At 34.4% G+C, this 17,138-nt stretch overlaps 1 protein-coding gene across 1 annotated transcript in view; it reads right to left on the bottom strand.

Moving 5' to 3' along the window:
- kl-2 (dynein heavy chain 2, axonemal kl-2) overlaps nt 1-17,138 on the bottom strand; it is a 118,637-nt gene that overhangs the window by 11,346 nt on the left and 90,153 nt on the right. Inside the window, exons 56-58 of the mRNA XM_089234511.1 lie at nt 16,891-17,085; nt 13,151-13,335; nt 10,677-10,902 (exon numbers count right to left, since the gene is read on the bottom strand). Coding sequence (XP_089090637.1) covers nt 10,677-10,902; nt 13,151-13,335; nt 16,891-17,085 — 606 coding nt within the window. The remainder of the gene's footprint in view (nt 1-10,676; nt 10,903-13,150; nt 13,336-16,890; nt 17,086-17,138) is intronic.

Here is a 17,138-nt window from a genome sequence, read left to right as displayed (position 1 = left end):
CCCCAGTTACACAAAATAAAACTTGAACATAAAGACGCAAGGGGCAAGCTCAACATGAGGGGAAAGAAAAACACTTGCTATGGGTAGCTGACCTGAATCAAAGTGGCAAACGACACATCTTAATTGTTAAGACAGACTGTTAATGTAAGAAGATTAATGCATGCAATATTAGAATTAGAGCTTGGTCACTTTATCAAAGTTTGACCTTGATAATGGCATTTTCCTTTGCTTCTATTTCAAATGTAAACATGGCCATTCCACTAGCAGTATGTGCAGTGGCGGATCATGATTTTGAGAGGCCCCAGGCGCAACCTGGTCTGGAGGCCCCCCCATCAGGGGTGGATTAAAGGTAGGGGCTGTCACCCCCCCCCGAGAGCAGAAAAATTAAATGGAAAAAAAAATGTTTTCTATGTTTTTGACTGAATAACAAACCAAGAAAATAAATTTGCTTAAAAAAGGGGGAAAATTCAGAATTTTTTCCAAAAAAAATCAGAACCATCCTGAAAAATTGAACACATGGTCACAACCTCCGCCCCCACCCACAAATTTGCGTTTATCCACCACTGCACCCTGTTGGCCCTAATAAGAACGAGATGGTTCACTGAAATGAACAATATTATGAAAATCATAACTTTTTTTTTATTTTTGCATCACCAAAACCATAAACACAAAAATAAGATAAGGAAATATAATGATATTCTCTGGTACTAGATGAAAAATAATCACACTCCCATTAAAAAAAAAAAAAAATCACAGTAAAATTCTGCATCATATTTTTAGTAATCTAAGATGTCCGTCCTGGTGCCTCACGGCAAAGATGGAGATCCGTCATAGTTTTAGTAATTTAATATTACTGATTAATAAAGATGGACAATTTCAACGGATGGAACAGTTCGTTTAAAGTGGAACTTTTCTTGCCTTCATTCTCGCGAACTTATCAATAAGAGATTCATAATCTAACAATTGTACAACATCATTTTCTATAAACATAAGAGCCAAATTGCTCAAACGTAATTGACTTAATGAATTACGTAAATAATTCTTAACTCGCTTAAGTACGGAGAATGAACGTTCACCGCTTGCATTGCAGATAGGCATTGTCAAAAAGATTCTCAAAATTGTTTCTACATTGGGAAATGTAGACTGCAGTCCGTCAATTATTAATTTATACATATTAGTAGGATCGGATACTTTTTCTTCCTTAGCATATTTGATGAAATGAAGAACTTCATCTTTAAAATATTTAATGTCGATATCATTACCGTATTTCAACGATAATCTATCTACACACTCAATAACTTCATCCCTACTCATTTTCTCATTGAAAAAAACTTTAAAATCGTTCAATACATCGTTATAAACAGTGAATCTTCTGGATAATTCAGATATGAGTATATCACATATCACATTATGGATGTTAACTATGAAAGATTGTCGCCCATTGAAACGTGTGTCATTGCTCGATGTTTCTCCAAACTGCAATTTCCTTTTTCTTATTCTGCCATCACAATCTTTGTAATTTCTATTCTCTGTTAGCAAATTTGCTTCGTTTTCAATATCTTCAAATTTGTTTCTTACAACCATTATGAAATCGGAAAGAGATTTGTACAGATTTGCCCCATGGAGCAAATTCGACTGCACGTCTTGCAAAGATTTGCTTGTTGTATTTATCCGCTGCAACAGTTTGTCCCACAACACGGTTAACAAAGCTGTTTCATAATCATCAAATTCTTTTGCTAACTTTTTTGCCTCCAACTTACTCATTGGTTTCTCCGTTTCACTAATACTGATTTGAATTAATGATTCCTTTATATTTTTATAATTGAATCTTAAGGCCGAAACGGCGTCGGCTCTGGCCGACCACCTAGTGCCGCTTACTCTCTTCACATTTTTCTTTTCAGTATTTGTGTCCGATAAACTATCCATTAGAATATTCCATCGTCGAGGGGATGAAGAAAAATACACATATATATTCTGAACAAAGTCAAAGTAGTGTAATGCCCCTGAACATGATTCGGCAGCAGAATTCCCAATTAAATTTAAGGTATGACTGGCACATGGTATATAGGTAGCTGTTTCAACGTATTCTTTCAATCTTGCTTGTAATCCGTTGTATTGACCAGACATGTTAGACGCATTATCATAAGTTTGGCCTCTACAGTTTCTTATATCAATACCTAGATTTTGCAATGATTTTAGTACAACTTTTTCTAAATATGCTGCATCATGCTTCTCTATTTGAAAGAATCCAAAAAATCTTTCTCTTATATATCCTTGCTTATTAACGAACCGTAAGATTAGAGTCAATTGGTCTATGTGGGTTATATCGGGAGTCGAATCCACAATTATCGAAAAATACAACGCTTCTTGAACTTCAGCAATTAAAAACTTTTCAACTTCGCTCCCCATCAAATTTATAAACTCGTCACATATAGTGTGTGACAAATAATTAACGTTACCTCTACCAGGATTATTGTATTTTTGCAAATGATTACTCAAAAAATTATCAAACTCTGCGAGATAATCCATGCAACTTTGAAAATTTCCTCTTCGATTCGAATCAGTATCTTCTCTGTGGCCACGAAATGCTATTCCCAAATTTGCCAAAAGTTTAACTGTTGCTATTATTCGCTTTAAAACTTCTCGCCAATATTTCTGTTCCTCATCTATTTGCCGTGCCATGTGAGAGTCGATACGTCCAGAAACTGATAATCGTTTTTTTAGATGTAACATAGATTTGAAATGACCTTCAGAACTTTCATGTTCTTTCAAACTTCTTACTAAATTTTTCCAGTCGTTGAATCCTGTTATGAATTTTATTTGAGATTTGGAAAAAAGTTTACACACGTAACAGTAAACAGATTTACTCGTTTCTGAGAATAATAACCATTCTCGAAATTCTTTGATGCCGTTTGCTTTCAAACAATAAAAGTTAGACTCGGAAATGTTTCTATAGTATGATCGGTTTTTTTCGATGTATTCAACTTTAAGTTTTGAGATATCACCAGTGTTGCAAGGTTTATTTATTAAATAATATTCTACCATCTCATCAGTTAAATGCATTGGCCATAATGCGATATCACGAGGAAACTCGCATATTTTTGATTCTTCACTGAATACAATTTGACTCGTTATTTCTTCCCCTTCCTGCTTATTTATTTGCTCGCCTTGAAGTTCACATTTTTCGATATCGGTAGTTCCCTTGCCGCTGTCTATGTCTACACAATCACGATCTGATGGTTTTCTACAAGAGCTGTCACACGAATTTAGATTTAGAGATCGAGTTGCTAGAAAAGTAGCTAGAGAATATTTTTGCTGTGTTGCACATTTTTCTCTCTCTCTAACTCATTTTCGTTTCTCAGCACCGGACAGGAATGTTCTTTTCATCTTAATTCAATAGCTATTAAAATTAAAAACAAAATAATAAATAAATTAAAAATAAAATAATAATTACTTATCAATCCAGGACCACTGATCAGCCTATAGTCAAACAATGGTACTATATATATATATATATATATTACATACTGAGGTGGAAAGTACTTCATTACAGCCGAGGGCTAAAATAGACGAGTAGCGCTAAAGTCGGCTATAGCGCGAGGTTGGAGCTGGAATGAAACCTTCCACCGAGGTATATATACCATATATTTTTATTCACAATCAATTCTAAACAACAATTGCATCATCGGTTAGAAGAGAATAAGTCCAAAAGTCAAGTTTTCCAGAAATCTAAGAAAACTGCATAAGTGGTAGAGTTTTCGAGAATCAAAGATGATTTTCTCAGCTCATATATGAGAAATTAAACATTTTCTGGTTATTAAGCTAAGTTGCACTCGGAAAGAAAAGTCAGTTAGTCTTCGCCAGGAATCGAACATAGTCCTCTTGCGATTCGGGCAAGCAAACTATACATGTACACTACTTGCAACAGTTGCCATCTGGGGGCCATCTGCTGAAGTTAAGAGAAGGTTACTAATACCTATACTTCGACGCTTCCCTTTACGCCACAATTTTTTTAATTTAAAATTAATTTTAAAACTTTACTTTAAAATTTATAAGGAGTGGAACAATGTCATTTTTAAAATTATTCAAAGATGAAGAAGTCGTAGTCCCTCGTTTGATCTTGTGCTCTGCTCTAACAGGTTAAAGTGATTACGCCACAAGTGCGTAAATAAGGAAGGAAACGTCTGTTTCCAGTAGTGTGTATGGATACCTTGCCCGCTTAGCAAGAGGACTGGTTCGATTCCCGGTGGAGACTGACTTTTTTTTCTGAGTTCAACTCGGCTTGACAACCAGAAGAAGTCTAATTTCTCGGTAGAGTTTTCATTCAATAAGTTAGTTTGATTTTACATAATTAGTATCTACTTAATAACTTACAACACAGTAAAGATTAAATACAATGGTAAAAATCAAGTGTTTAAATATCACAATAGCGCTTGTAAACATGATTGATATAAATGTCATTGTGATATTTAAATATAGTAGACTCCCTCTTAATCGGCACAAACGTGACCGTGATATGCCGGTTAAGTGAAAATCTGGTTATACCGGAGGATGAGAAAAAAAATTCATTTAATTGATGAAAGTTCATTTTTTCACAGTTAAAATATTACATTTATATAATGCGTCAATTTATTACAAAATTTATATATAACATTAGGAGGAATCTGAAAAATCCAGTCTTTTTTTCTGCAGACGGCGACGACTTGTTGCATAATTTTCGCCATTTTTTTTTTTAAAGCATCACATCAAAGGAGTATAATATGCCTGTTGTTTTATATAGCATAAAGCCATTACCGATTCTTTTATCGCAACTTTCCATTTTAATCAAATTTTCCGAATCAGACTAATTTTCAAATCCAATACAGTTATACGTTATACGTTTGAATAAAAATTCGGAGGCCACAACAGACGAAACCGCCAGTGGGTCCGGGAATAACGTTTTCAGAGATTGCATCATTTCTCTTCCACCCTCTATAAGACCATCTGACCAATGATGAAACTATGGAATTTTTCAGTTTTTTTACTTTTTTCTTTTTACTTATTTTTTTTGTAATTTTTGTATTTGAATTAATTACGGCCGTTTAAGAGAGAGTCTTCTGTACTTAATTAATGTGTTGTACGTTGTTAAATAGACAAATAAATAATTATTTCAAATAAAACTAAAATCGTCAAATTTTTTTCATCATTTAAATTTTATTACAGTTTTATTACATAATTTAAAATCAAATGCACAGGTCGGGAAGCGAGCACTTCCTGCCCAATAGTGTATTTTCAAACTTTTTAAAAACCCATAATGAACTTATTAGTAGACGATTTGATGAAGACTTTTAGTTTAGTAAGTGTTTTTGACCACAGGATAAGATAAGATAAATCACACAGTTCAAATTTTCTTACTGAGTACAACAGGTGTACTACAGACCAGGGCCTAAAATAGGCGGGAGGAGGCAACTGCCACGGGTGGCAGATTTTAGGGGCGGCAAATTTTAAGGACCCTAAAAATGTTATAAAATTATCGAATTATACCAATGAAGGGGCAGAAAAATCAAGTTCCCCCCTGAAAAAATCACATAACAAATGACTTAATATTTTCACTCCAAATGCTAACTTGACATTTCTGTTAATTTTTAGATGTCTTATTAAAAATGCAGTAGAACCTCACTATAACGGACTAATAGGGACTGAAGGTTGCCCGTTATAATGAAAGTCCGATTTATAGTAAATAGTATCAAATAATACAGTGAAATCTCGATTAAAGGATATTCTGCGAACCAAGAAAAAATATCGTTATAGTGGAATTATCGTTATATCGAGAGGTAGAATTATCATTATTATCACAATTTATGCTGTTGGCAGCTCTTCTGAATTGGGGTGTTATTAGTGTCACAACAAAATGCATACACAAGTGTTTATTTACAACAAAAAATTCAAATTGATTAGTTTATTGATTAAATTCAGTTAGTTGTTTCACTCTGTAAAGTAGTTTACTTTACACAATACATTTGTGTGTTACACAAAAAAAAGTAGCTTCATGGCAAATGTTAACGCTTTTGAAGCGCAAATAGTGCAAAATACCGTGGAATTATTAAACAATCTCGAAAGAACAAAAACTGGTGAGGAATATATTGAAATATTCAGAAATATATTGAAGGTGATTTTGAGTGAAATATAAAAAATATCGTTGTAGCGGGGAAACGAAATCTCTCAAAAATATCGTTGCATAAGAATTTATCGTAGTAGAGCAGAGGTTCTTAACTTTTTTCAGCCGCGACCCAAAATCAATCACACGATCAACTTCGCGACCCATGGACTTTATTTTAAATTTAAAAATGCTCAATAAATATTCCTTAATAACATGTTTGGTTTGATGTCGCGATTCATAGGTTAAGAACCAAACCACTGTAGTAGAGGATATCGTTGTATCGAGAGAATTGTAACAATGGACTATAGGCAATTCGAAACAAGATTTGGAGTAATATCGTTGTAGAGGGCTAGATGGATTTATTGTAATATCGAATATCGTTGTAGCGAGGTTCCACTGTACTTCTTATACGGTTGTAATTAATGCAACAAGGAAATCAATGAAAAATCCTAATTAATTCAAACTATGTTATAATTTCACACATTGCAAACCTAATAATCATATTTTACAACAAAACAGGAAAAATTAACTGAAAAAAATGAATAATAATCATTCTAAATGAAAAAAGGGGTCTTCAACTTATATAGCTCGTGATCAAAATGTGACCCTCGGAGCCATAGGCTTACACAGTATTTTCTCAAGGGAGGGGTTTTCACATCATTTTTCCCCTCCGAACGAAGGGGGGGGGGTCAGAACCTCAAAATCCCTTCCTTGCGTACGTCAATGCTCGGAGCTATTTGCTATTTGGGCCCACCGAACGTTTTCAGAAAATGGCTACTTTACATTGAAATTATGAAAGGAAATTGGAATTGGTTGAAGAAATAATTTCAGAATTAATAAAAATATATATTTAATGAAAGAAATAATATCAGAATCACTTTTAAAAACAATTTCAGAATTTTAATTATTTAATAATTGATGAAAATTTTTAATTGAAAAATAATACCAGACTCATTGAAAGACGTTAAAAAACTAATGAAAGAAATATTGTTAATAGAAAAACATTTCTTCAATAGAGGGAAGAAATTATATCAGAGTAAATATAAGAATTATATTTTTAATGGAAGAAATTATTTCAGAATGAATAAAATTTAATGAAAGAAATTATTTCAGAATGAATTAAAATTATTGTCAATGAAAGAAATTATTTAAAAAATTTTTTTTAGAAATTATTATTTTTTATTTGTTTATTCTATTTTATTTTTACTATTATTATATTAATTATTATTATTTTCTCTTTCAGCCACCTCGTTGGGCACTCTGCCTGTTGTGGCCTTTGCCTTTGTATTATTTGTATTCAGAGTGAATAAAAATCTTCTATATTATGCCCCCCCCCCCCGTTTCGTTTAATAACGAAAAATGCCACAGTATAACATTGTGGCCCGCGTACTTTATAAAATGTTTCAATATGGATGGCCTCAAGGCCTATGCCTCAAAGGTTGAAGACCCCTGCAGTAGACTCTCGCTAATCCGGTACGTATTAGACAACGGTGTGCCAGATTTTACCGAAATTGCTGGATTAACTTTGAAGAAACCCATTGAAATAATATATGAAATTTCGTGCAAAGACATAGTCAGGACTTGATCAGCAATTAAGAAATATTAGAACGTGTTAAGGGGTTAGGGCATCAGGAGAAAAGTGACACCACACCACCTAAATATCCTGGACTACTGGACGTGCTGGATTAGAGCACGACCGAATTCTCGAGAGACTACTGTAGTTGAATTGAAATGCTCAAATAAAAATTTATCAGATAATTTATATATTTTTAGTTTTGCTTACCGTTATTTTTGGAGATTCTAAAATCTAAATCCTAAAGGACATCTTGAGGATCGGCATGAAAATTTTTTTCATTACAATAACACACATTACAATTACATTAACAATAAACACTTTTCGGTCTGACACAAAGATGTTGTCTACCCAAGCCTCCTTGACCAATCCAAAAATGTAGCTCTTTTTTTTAGAAAGACGGAAAAGAAACCCCCTTGATTTTTTTCAGCTGGGGAGGGAGTGTTAAAAGAGAAACAGAAAAATCACGTGATTCAGAATGCATGCAATTCAGCATTCATTTCAAACCACACTTTTTTTTTGTCATATGGTGGTATGGTTCCAGTCATAGATTGCAAATGTATATGTTGTTTGAACCAGCTTATAGTATTTCATTCAAACAAGTGGGAGACAAAATCACAATAAGAGCTCTACTACATTCATTTTAATTAGTACGAGTGTCTCTTCCTGTCGATGTCGCCGCTTGCCGAGAGCCATCTTGCCATCCATTATACTGTATACAAAAGCTTACACCAAAGCTGTCGTATTATCGGCGCTCATAAAAGCATTTAATACTGTGGAATGAGACATCCGTTTATGCCTTCACTCCAATTTTCATTTCGGACAGACATTAGGACCTGCTGTTCTCACCCCTCCTCCTGCTTGTGCCCTTAGGGAAATACTGTTTGAAAATGACCCTCCCTGAATGATCGCTTTACAATGTCTCTTCCTTCTTTGTCGGGGAAGAACTGGCCCTTGAGAGCTGCGTCTTGTAAATTGTTCTTTTCTTTCAGTTCCCGTTTTTCTTCCATATAATATGTACAGTATACATTAAAAAAAAAAATTGCGGTTAAAAAAAAAAGGGAGAGCAGATACTGTACTTAGTTCAAGAGATTTGTTGATGCGCATGTAAATTCATATGTAGGATGAAGCACACAACTATTTGGAGGCCCCCCGCTCTGCCGAGGCCCCAGGCGCGCGCCTCATGCGCCTGTGCGGTAATCCGCCACTGAGTATGTGGCAACAAGAGCAGAAATGTCACTTGGAATCTCACCATCTCTTCCCAGAACCCAAGTTGTTGAAGAACCTGATTCTTTAATCAGTGAAAATATACAGGGGAGGGTAACATGAGGAGGGAACAAAGAGCAGTGGTACTATTTTTACGGTTGGAACAGGGGTACTTCACCTTTTGTGTTCCACAGACATTTTGTGCCAAAAAGACGAGGGTCAGGAGAACCATCTTGCAAATAAGATGAAGCCCACAGATTCCTCTTTACATGATAGTATTTAGCCTATGATCGTGTAGAAACAATGTGTTAATTATTTTCTCACAAAAGCTCACAGACCCCTCCCTCTTCAATGAAACCTCTGCAAGGGCCCTTGATTGAGAATCACTACATTAGGAGGCGTGCCAGAGCCTGGAATTCATCAAAGCTTACAGCGGTGTTTCACAAGCTTTTTTCACTCGCGACTCTTTTGACCTTATCATTGTTCATCTGCAGCTTCCACGAATAGTCTAGAAAAAATCATTTCAAAACATTGAATGGGTACAGATCAATACAACAACTCTTTGCTATGCTCCTGGCAGAGATTGGCGACGTCCCCTCTAATAAGGTGAAAATGCTGTGGGGTTTAAAAATTAATTCATTAGCATTTATATAACACAATGCAAAACATTAACAATAATTAACCCTTTCTTTTATGTATGCAACTGCCTGCTGAAACTCATCTAAAACAGCAGTTATTGGAACACAAGGTTAAGCAAACATTTCTTCACAAGCAACCAGCGTCATGGTACTGAACAAAATAAAGACAAAACTGAAGTGTGTCAGCAGAGGAATATTTCTATATATATACACAGTGGATCATGATGTTTTAATGGTGTCAGCACAGCGAATTGATGACATTAGCATCCAATTCACACATCAGACCGCAACAGCCCCTAGGGGGCTCCAATGCACACTTTGAGAACTACTGCAGTACAGATACACAATACTCTACCACATAAAGAGTATGGGTGAATTGAGAAGTTTGAAAGCGGCAACACTAGCATGATGCATTAAAAGAGCAGAAAGCTTGCCAACTTTCACCACTGGATGAGAAGAGTCAACAAATGTGAGAAATAGCACTACTACTCAACTGTACATGCACCTCCTGCTAAAATGTAACTTGTTTTCACAGATTAATCATAATTCTGCCTAACAACATCAACATGCCTACTTGTTCGGTACCTAAGAGGAGCAGGGTTCAATTCCCAGAGGAGAGACAGCTAACTTTTATTCCCAAATAATCATTCTTTATCAGCATAACAACCAGAAAAATCTCTTTCTCAATGTATTACGGTGGGCCACAAAAATAATATCTTTCTTTATACCGGACCAATATACATTTTGGCGTCCTCCCTACCCAGAGTTTTTAATGGGAAAAAAAGTAAACTTGGACCATTTTTTGATTGAGAGCATGAGGCCAGTGCCATAATTAGGCAAGTGCAACAGGTGCACCTACATAGGGCTTATTTGGAAGGGGGCCAGAAGGGGCCTAAATTCAAATTCTTGTACGGGGCACAGGAATGGCTAGCTACCGCCCTGCATGGGGCACCAGACCCCCCGCCCTGCCCTCCCTTAGTTTGTCCTGAGTTCACTTGCTTGGTATGCAAGAGGACCCAAGTTCAATTCTCTGAGGAGACTGCTAACTTTTCATACTGATGCATAAAAACAACTGAACAATACTTCTGAATTTGAAATGGCTATTAACGAATCTGCTCACTTTTTTCTCGATATCTTCCTCTAGTACAAACTGCTTTGCAGGATGAGTTTTCAGTAAGTTTTCTAACAGGAATGACGCTTCTTCAATTCGAAAAGAAATTTCTGCATTCGAATTCTGACCAAATACTTCAGGTGATTCTTCTTGAGGGAAGTTTTCAACTGCCTGGATGAATGAACTGAGGGAATCATCTTTCGGAATGATATATATTTCTACAGTGTCTGAAAGTCTGAAAAAAAAATTACAATAAACCAAAATATACTTTTTTTTTCTAGTTTTTGGATAAAGTACATGGGACCATTTGGCAAGCTGAATAGACTATGGTAGAAATATATTATCAGGAATTGCCAGCAAAGGATTAATAATTTAATGATGGGAATATAAATTAAACAGAATTCAATTAGGAATAATTTTTTAAAAAACATAACGGAAATATAATTTCAAGATATTAAGCGTGTGTGTACAGTCAGACCCACTCATAATAAGAAGCTTGTTTTCAGCGAAAATGCTCATGAAATTTGGTCAATCGCTGAATTTGTTTTCAAGTGAAAAAAAAATGAATTTTCGGAAATTGGTCATTTATAGCAAGTATATACAGGGGGCATAAGGAAGTCCCTTTATCCTGTAATGATTCACAAATCGTTGATCCTAGAATCATACTACCAACTGGAAAAAGTACCCAAATAACATGTTGGCCTCAGAGGTATGCCATTCATATTTTAAGGGATTGCATACTTATTGGAATAAAAAAAAACTTTTTATTTTGTCACAAACTGTCCTGAAAAACCTAATTAGAAACTTGTTGCACTGTCTCTCCTGAGCCCAAAAGAAAGAAAGAAAAATCCATGTTTTTAAGTGTGCTATTTGCTGAGATATTTGAACTTAAAAATCGCTGAAAATGAGGAAAAGAACTTGCATAAACTAACAGAGAGAGAAACAAGTTTATTCTATACTTCATATGTTCTTTCCCTTATTTTTTTCCTCAGCAACTTTCAAAAATTCGGTAAGGTGAATTTTGCAATTAAAAACAGAATTTTTTTAATAGAATTATTTCTCGGGCCCAGGAGAGACAGTGATTCAACAGTGGTCAACTTCCTGATCAAATATTTGGGCACACGAGGACTGCATAAAAGTTAATTATTTTATTTTAATAACTATATAAATCCCTGTAATATGAATGATGTATCTGAGGTCTACACATTATTTTGATACGTTTTCCCAATTGGTAGTATACTACTAGGATGAACAGTTCACAAGTTATTTCAGGATAAAGGGACTTTCCTATGTGTCCTGTATAAGATTATATGAATATTTGATACATAATTTTTTTTTTCTTTTTTCACTTTTTACTAGCAATTTTATGATTTCCATTTTATATTTGACAAGTAAAACTTTGTTGGACATTTGCCCCTTCTCCAAAAAAAACACAACCACATGGGAATGGGTGATGATCCTCACACTCACATGTATAGGAAACTAACCGAGAATTAAAATTGCCATTTTTTTTCTACATTCCAATTGGTCAGTTTTTAATCGTCATTTCTCAATCTCATTCAATACCTCTTATAAATATTATGGTATCCAGGATGTAACTATTCATTCCTTTCTTCTAGAGGAAGTGTTGCGCTCTTCCTGCACACTTGCAAAAAGCCTTGGGGGTGATAGTCTTTTTGGTGAATTGACTGACAGTTATCCCTTGTCAAGTATATTATCCCAGTCATAGGGTATCATCTCCATATTATGAGAGAAGTAAAAGGAAAAAGTTTCTGTGTTAATTTTGCATTTACTTTCCATTTCTTCTCATTTTTTTTTATTTATTCTTTTCAAAAATTTATTCTTTTAACTCCTTCGTTAAATCCGAGCAACCCTGAAAAACCTGCTCACTCTAAGTGACAGAATTGCTAATAAATTGCCATTTCACTAAACAAAATACATTAATTTTCTTATTAAATCCAGACTCGATAAAATTCAATTGGCAACACCCATTTTTATGAATTGCTAAGTGATTGGCACAATGAAAAATCTCAAATGACGCTGGAACAGTACTTGTAGCACCATAAATGCTGACATCGAATGCAAGAAAATAAAGAAAATCTCACCAAGGAGTTGGTGTGCTAACCTTGTGATGGAGGATTTCCTGCAGCAGTAATGTGTTCAGCACTGGTTGTTTTCATATGTTTCTTGTTCTGCATCTAATGCTGTGTTTATCATACAAGCACCGTTCCAATGTTATTTGTGGTTTTCATTGGGCCAATCACTTTCCAACACATAAAACTGAGTGTTGCAATTTGAGTTTTTGAAACTTGGTTACTGTAACCATAACTGTGAGAGGCAGGTTCTGTATTTTGCTTCTCACTGTCAAGTGCATACTCCCGGAAACACCTATATCTCGACTTTTGTTCACATTCGTTGATTTCTGGGGCCACTAAGGGCTCGTATATCTGCAAAGTTATTTTATGACAATTCTGTGTACTCACTGATAATTTTCAATATTCACTACTTCATCACAGAAATACTGATCGAAATAACAGTTCAAAAGTCGTTCATCCCATCTATCAGTGATATGACCTCCATAAGTTACGTCCACGATCAGTTGTTTAATTGCATCCCATGGGGTTTCTTCATATTTATCCAAATAAAAATTAAGAATCATTTCAGCAATCTGAAAAGAAAATGATAAGCATAAAATAATAATAATAATCCTCATAATTACATTATTAGATGAGTTATAAGAAAGATTCATAACACATTTTATCAACTCAAGCTCAACAATTAAGATGCAAAACAAAATATAATTCAGAGCATTTCACATGATATGGATTTTCAAAGTAAAAAATTAAATCTTTTTCAATCATTAAAAAAAATGAATGCTAGGAAAAGTGGATGAATTTTTGTTTTGAAAAAACACTTGACAACATATCAGAAAAAAAAAATTAGCTATACAACGAAAATTTAATGGCACAACAAAGCATGTTTGTGTCAAACCTTTATACTGGTGTTCCCCAAAAATTTTTGAAGCACAAGCCTCTTTCAATAAGAATTTTCTCTGTGACCCCCTTTTTTCTACAAGAATTTTTGATGACTCCCTCCTTCCTGCTCTCTGCCTCAATTAACTTCATTTTACTACTACATTTTTTAAAACAATGGCAGCACTGCCATTTCATACCTTTTGAATATATTGATTAATTGACATATACTGATTGTTGCAAATATGGAATTTCAATTATATGAAACTTCAGTTTAGTAGAGTAATTTGTTCTGTGAACGAGCTCATAATCTGAATCACTCATATATATTGAATTAAATTTCCCCATAGGAAGTATGCAAACTTGGATGATTCATTCACATAAAAATGCCTGATAAAAACGGCACTTAATAAATAACACAACAAAATAATACTGTAATAAATAATACAATAAAGCTATAAATTAAACATACAATACAATAATCTTACAAATTTACTTACTCTAGACAACAAGAGAGGGGGAGGACTATTGTTTAGGATGACTTATGGACTTACTGTTATCTGCTGGCTCAATCTATTGTTTTTTTATTGCTTTTTTTTTTTTTTTGTGACTTTAAAAAATAACCTATCCAATGAAACTTGCTTTTGCCTCATTTTCGGGATTTCACGGAAATTTGAAAATTGCATTGGTGGACAGATTCCTTGTTCGCGCAGCTACAGTCTTTATTTGGGTGGATTTTTTACACAAAATTTTGCACAGCTTCCCAAATTTTATACATTTTTCTATTCTTAATTGAACAAAGATGTCTCTCCTCATTTCCCTCTTCATCCTCTACAGACAATATCATAAGCTCCTGTTGTTACACGCAATGGAGATCCATCAGTTTGTCTGTGGTCAATTCTTGCCATGTTCCTCCACTAACTCTTGAATGTCATCCTCATTCACCTCCAATCCTATGTTCTTCCCCAAGGACACAATCTCTTCAATAAATACTGGCTGTAATATTTCAGCTATATTTTCCCCTCAAAGACATGTTCAATAATACAATCAGCCCACAGTTTTCTCCAAGTAGAATTAGCGATTCTCTTGGTTATCCCATCACATGATTATGGTTATCACATCATATTACATATTGAAATGGCTTTTTTAAAATTCTTGGAGGGTAAGGTTTGTTTGGTTTGCTGAAGATTAAGCACATCTCATAGTATGTGTGTGGGTGAAAGCGAAGTAACATCGGTTCAGTTGTGATACCCTAAACAAAACACAAAACTTTTGCCTGTAATATATATCTGTAATCGCTCGTTTATCCAGTCAAAATTTGCTAAAAAGTTTTGCTAGTACATAGAAATACTTGTTAACTGAGTCACTCATAAACCAAAGTTCCATTGTATATTACATCTACATTAAATAGCTAAGTTTATAATTTAGACATTATATTGGTTTGACATAATTTTATTCATGTTGTGAGTGATGTATATAAATTTCCCATCACAACATTTTTATACTGAAAACTCTCTTGAAACTCCACCCCCCTCCCTCAGTTCATCACTGCAATTACCAGGGTAATAACAACCCACACTTTGGAAACCACTGCTCTTTTCAAAGCAATGATACATATTAGTCACTTAAGATTCTTCTATAAGTTACAGAATAATGTTTTATGAATGTCTAAAAGTTTTCCTAACACACTAAAAATGTGATACAAAAATGTATCAAAACATTTTCACAGAAAGAAAAAATAAAAAGCAATCTATAAAAATTTCTAGATTTCCAAGAACATTTTGTGTATAAATGGCATTAACATAGCCATCAGTGGGCTATTGAACCATACATGCGCCTCGTCCATATTCCCCTGTGGAATTTCTAACGAATTGGTGCATGTTGGAATGTGTGCGTATGTGTAGTGAAGTTTGTTTCTGTGTAATGCTTGTTGTGTGTAGTGCTTCCATCTGCCATCAATTTTTCGAACTATGAGTGAAGTGTAACGATTGAATAATTGTATTGCTGTAGGCCTGTTGCTCTCTGTGGCGAGACTTTTTAGTGGGGAGTGAGCTAGAGAGCTACCAGTGGGATAGAGAGCAAATGTTTAGCACTTACACCCAAATCCATTCATAAAGAACATCGCCAACAAAGCCCGATTTCCACATGGGCAACATATGCATTTGCCCAGTGCCCCATGTTTTAAGGAGCCCCCAAATTTATAATAGTATGTATTTTGATCAAATTTTTATTAATTTTATTTCATAAAATTTTGGAATATCAAAGAATTTTTTCAAAATCACATCATACTATTTCCAAAGCGCCAATTATTAGCAAATCTTATTATACATCAATTTTATTATTATATCACTCAGTAATGACTTACACAGCATGTGCAATGCATCTATTTCAATATCAACTCTGCACCTTTGTGAAAATTCTATATATTTGCAATGCAAAACTTTACGCATCTGATCTTGAAAACACTTTCTCAGATGAACTGCAACAATTTTCATCCTTGGTTCAGATTGGTGACACAAAGCCACAAATGTTAAACTACAGAATTTAGAACTACAGATTTAGAAGAGATGTTTCTCTAAATGTTGAGACAGCATTGAATCATCATTGACAACATCACCAATCCAATATCAAACTATTCTAGAGAAAGATTATTCTTCTTATTAAAAATGATAAAATCATCAGTTTGCTTGTCTTTCACAAGAAAAAACTGTCATCTTGAGCTTTATTGTGCATTGAAGGTGAGAAAACTCAAAAATTAGATTTTGATAAAATTACCAACGATTTTGCTCATACGAGAGTGCAAATAAAGAATTTATTGTAAAATATATTTCAACTTTTTTTTTTACATTACATTTCTCATTTAAAATAGTACATATCCTTTTTTGATATGCTTACAAGCAACATGAACTGCTGATGTACCAAACCTTTTTGACCACAGTCAAAGAGGTTCCTAATACCATTTTTGCCCTGCAGAAATCAAACAGGCCCGTCATTTAGGGGATCAAAGGTGGGGCAATTGTCCCCCCCCCCCCCTCCCAGCTTTAACAAAAATTAAAAATGTAGAATAGAAATAGGCAAAAAAGGTGAAATATTTATATATACATATACTGAGATTATGTTCTTCTTCCCCCCCCCCCCGGAAAAGTTGAAATGACCAGCCTGCCATCAAGTCAAAGTCAAGCCCTGATAGGCAAGAAAGATTTTAAATATTTTTAAATTTGACTTCATAAAAAAAAGCAATACAAACTTACACTGAAATCTGATTCGCTAAAGTTGTAGCCAACATTCCAACCAAGAGACTGAAATCTGTGTCTTTCAATAAGCATGGAATGGAAGAAGTTTAGGGAAAACAAAAGCTTCATATACTTTGAATGCTTCTCAACACTAGAGAGAGGCTCATCTAAAGTGAAGTTGGCAAACAGCTTTCGCATGTTCGATTTCAAACCCTAAAAAAATTTTATTAAATGGATTTAGAAAAACTTGAGTAAAAAATTGTATC

Source organism: Pholcus phalangioides, unplaced genomic scaffold (assembly GCF_987345545.1).
Source record: "Pholcus phalangioides strain wild (caught in Gottingen) unplaced genomic scaffold, Ppha-v1.0 ptg000008l_1, whole genome shotgun sequence".
Classification (NCBI taxonomy): Eukaryota; Metazoa; Arthropoda; class Arachnida; order Araneae; family Pholcidae; genus Pholcus; species Pholcus phalangioides.
The sequence above is the reverse complement of the archived record's forward strand: the minus strand, read 5'-3'. Positions and strand labels throughout refer to the sequence as shown.